Here is a 3987-nt window from a genome sequence, read left to right as displayed (position 1 = left end):
CCGGTGTGAGGAGCGGCGTGCGGGGACTCGACCCCTTGGCGGCGGAGCTGCGCGAGGGGGAGGAGCCCGCGCCGGAGAAGATCAGCCCATGTCTGCGTTCGTACTCCTCCGTATCGCGGCGGAGGAGCGACTCCAGTGGCTGGAGGCCGTGGTTGGTGTACTTCTTAGCCACGCGGCATCTGCTCGGACACACCGCTAGCGCTCGCAGTCGGCCCTCCTGCCGGAGCTGCGGCGGGAGCTGCACATTCCGCCCCACATGGTGGTGTTTGGCGGCGGGATTGGACTCACCAGCGGCGAGAAAATAGAAGGGGGATTGGGGAATCGCGGCGGCGGAGGGGTAGGGTTTTGACATGTATCGGCGCCGCGAACCCGTAGATATACCGCGTCGGGGGTGGGGGCGGTTTGCGGGCCACTGTAAAATGTTTTACGGGCCAGACGAGTATACGGACTTTATTCTGGCTAAAAAAATGGGTCGGGCCCGTAAAGTCGCCGGGATTTTGAGGGGTGCTAGAGATGCTCTTACATCGTCCTCGGAGGATCCAACTTCATGTATCTACTCTGCTCTACTGCTACTTCACGTACGCATAACTTCAAAACCCACATTCATGCACGGGTGCACTTGCACTTCAAAATCCACATTAATTTCGCACCCTACATATAACGTAATCATTCATTTGAAATAACTTGACTTTACTGATTAAACAAGATAGTACAACGGATTGAGGATAGTGCAATGGACTGGACAAAGAAAATTTGAGCTATAGCTGATAAAAATAGAGTTGTGTCAAGTTCTTCAAAGTTTATTTTGAAATTTAAGGCACGCCATCTACGGATGCACAAATAAGTTACAACAAATTATGTACAAGTAATTGCCTCTCTCCGGTCTTTGCATCTTCACGTCCTCTCCAACCTCCGACAAAGTAGATGTCGAGGACAAGGTAGGTCATACAAGGTTCCATTCAACGCCACCTCAAAATCATTATTTTGTAAGCCAAAACTCACTTGCAAAACACAAAAATAGGATTCAGGAGGTGTAGCGAGTGGAAAAATTTTAGACGAGACAAACACTCGGTGTGGCCATCAAGGAGATCTTAGGCGAGACAAAATTTTCCAAGTGCAAGTCGCAGGGAAAAGCACGGCCCAAAAGGTTGCTCGCAAACTTGAGGTGGTATGTGCATTTTCCTGTGAGTGGATCGTAGACTTGCAATGTCGAAGCTGCCATTGTGTACAAATTTACGCTACCGTACACATAGAAAAGCAACTTTCGACCGTCACGCATCACCCTCAAAGGCATCACCGAATCACATGGTGAAGCCATTGGTATGGTGTACGCCTTGATCCAGGTGCCTTTTGCGGGGTCATTCATGAGCCATATGAGCCATGTGTTGATTGAGCTCTCTTGAACGATGCATAGGGTGTCATTAAGCTGGACCATACATCTCGTTTGTGTCTTCCGGTGAAGTTGGTCAAAAGATCTCATCGGGGCCTTGATCGACGGCATCCATTCCTCACTTTCAAGATCAAGCCGAAGTATATGGTGATAGTCCTTGTCCAAGTGCGACTGGTAAAGGAAGTGCATGACACCATTGACCATGATCGTGGGTTTGTGGTTATAGATGGTAGGGACTACTAGTTGCGAAGGAGACTGCATCTGCCTCCACTTGGCGCCATCTTCTAATGTAAGAACCTTGCAAGGCTGTTGAGCACCTGAGCTCTTGAGGCGGACTAACTTGTACGTGCCAGACGGGACAGCACAACCGACGTTGAGATTCACAATAGATTCATGGTTCAACTCTGCAGAGGCCCCCCTCATCACATTCCCAGTGGCCAGATCGATCACGTTGATGGCATAATTGTAGTTGCCAGAAGTGACCCAATAATCATCGGTGAGGCATAGAGGACCATCGAGGCGGCAGCGGCAAGTTAAAAGACCTCCTCTCTTAATCGCTTTTACTAGGTTCCCGTCCACGTCGACCAGTCGCAGCTCGTTGTCGGTACTATCATAGGAGGCGCACAGAAACAGGAGCAGCGGCTCTGCGTGGGCTCTGTGTGCAGCGACGAACGCCACCCCCTAGTCACGCACCGGAATCTGCAGACGGACTTCACCGGCACCCATGAGATGAGAGTATCTCAAAAATCACGTCGTGTGGTAACGAAGCCGGCAGCGACGTCGCGTCAGCCATGCGATGCTACAAATACAAATACCTAAGTGCTCGTGTTCATGACCTTTTTCTTAGATTGTTTGCGTGCTGTTCTAACAATATATTCCTATATTGTATGTATAGAGTTAGACCTCGAAAAGGAGTCGGATGGGTAGCCATAGCCGGACTGTACTCCAAGTCTGGACTTGCATCCGGATGGACGGAGAGGCGTACGTGTTCATCACGTGTGGACAAGTCGTGATATGTTCGGGGTCCTAATCTAGGAGAAGCCACAAATCTCCAGAATATCACCTGACATATACTATACGGCATAAGAGTTTATCCAACCCGAACGCAATTCATCTCTGGACCCCTCAACAACTCACGGCTGCTTTTACCATGGCCTCGCCGACGATGATGCCAGAAGATGTGGTCTTCGAGATACTCTCACGGGTGCCGGTGAAGTCGGCCTGCCGATTCCGGTGCGTGTCCAGCGCGTGGGACGCCCTCATCACCGGCCCGGCGTTCGTGGCCGCGCACAGAGCCCGCACGGAGCCGCTGCTCCTCTTCCTCGCTGCCGACTCCTCCGATGAGAACACCAGAGACCTGCGGCTGATGGACACGGACGGCAACGTCGTAAGAGTTATCAAGAGGCCTGGTGTCTGCACTTACGGCTACCGCCTCGACGGCACGGTCTGCATCACCAATGATTATCTTGGCGTCGAGTCGGTCATCAACGCCATCGATCTTCCCACCGGGGCTGTGACGAGGATCTCCACGCGGTGGAACAGGGAGTCGTTCTGGGATCTCAACGTCGGCTGTGCCGCCCCGTCTCGCACGTACAAGGTCGTCTGGCTCACCAGCAAACATTGCAAGGTTCTCACGTTACAAGATGGCCACGCCAAGTGGAGGCACGTGCAGTCCCCTTCGGAACGAGTCACCGCCGACAGCCCTAGCAACAGCTCCGCGGTCACTGTCAACGGTGTCATGCACTTCCTTTCCGGGTCCATGTCAGGGCTGGTGGAAAAGGTCTCTGTACTCCGCTTTGATCTCGAAAGTGAGGAGTGGAGGGTGTCGATCAAGGGCCCAACGAAATCATGTGGAAAACCACAAAGGAAGACAAAGACAAGCTGTATGGTCAAGCTCAATAACACCCTATGCATGGTTCAACGAAGCTCGACTAACATGTGTCTCATATGGCTTCTCAATGATCCCACCAAAGGCGTCTGGGAAAAGGAGTACATGATAGAAACGGATTCACTAGTTGAACGGGTGATTCCTTTGACGGTGATGCATGATGGTGAAAAGTTGCTCTTCTATGTGCATAATAGGCTGTCGGCAACATCGACATTGGAAGTCTGCGATCCACTCATACAGAAGTGCACACAGCGTCTGGTATTTGCAAGCAACCTTTTGAGTGCTGGCCTGTGTGAATTGCACTTGGAAAATTTTGTCTCAACTAAGATCTTGCCGGTGGCTGCTCCGAGTGTTTTGTATCACCAAAGTTTTCACCAATGGCTTCGTGGACTGAAACCTTTTTCTCTTTTTTATAAATGGTGGGCCTCATCAAATAACAACGTTTGATAGACAGTTGAACAGAAGATTGAGTGACCTTGTCCTTGACGCCTGCTTCATGAGAGGTTGGTAAGGAAAGAATGTGAAGATGCAAAGAGCGGAGCTAGAATTGATGAAAACTTCAAAGACATGATGTAACTGTTTGTATCCATAGATGATGAACCCGAGGCGAGCTTTATCTTCGAAATATACTTTAGAGAAGTTGACATACCTCTATTTTTATCAGCTATAGCTCAAGTATTTCAGTTTGTGCCATCCGTTGTACTATCTT

The 3987-nt window shown here is 50.5% G+C and overlaps 1 protein-coding gene across 1 annotated transcript; it reads left to right on the top strand.

Moving 5' to 3' along the window:
* Window positions 1-2433: 2433 nt before the first annotated feature.
* LOC123176460 (putative F-box protein At1g19160) lies at window positions 2434-3377 on the top strand (the record flags this gene model as incomplete). Its single annotated transcript, XM_044590653.1, is given in 1 exon segment — window positions 2434-3377. A coding segment is annotated over 1 exon segment (837 nt), but the record flags the coding sequence as incomplete, so codon positions are not given.
* Window positions 3378-3987: the final 610 nt, after the last annotated feature.

The sequence above is a fragment of the Triticum aestivum genome, unplaced genomic scaffold (genome assembly GCF_018294505.1).
Source record: "Triticum aestivum cultivar Chinese Spring unplaced genomic scaffold, IWGSC CS RefSeq v2.1 scaffold218652, whole genome shotgun sequence".
NCBI lineage: Eukaryota > Viridiplantae > Streptophyta > Magnoliopsida > Poales > Poaceae > Triticum > Triticum aestivum.
Note: the sequence above shows the minus strand (reverse complement) of the source record. Positions and strands in the feature narration are given on the sequence as shown.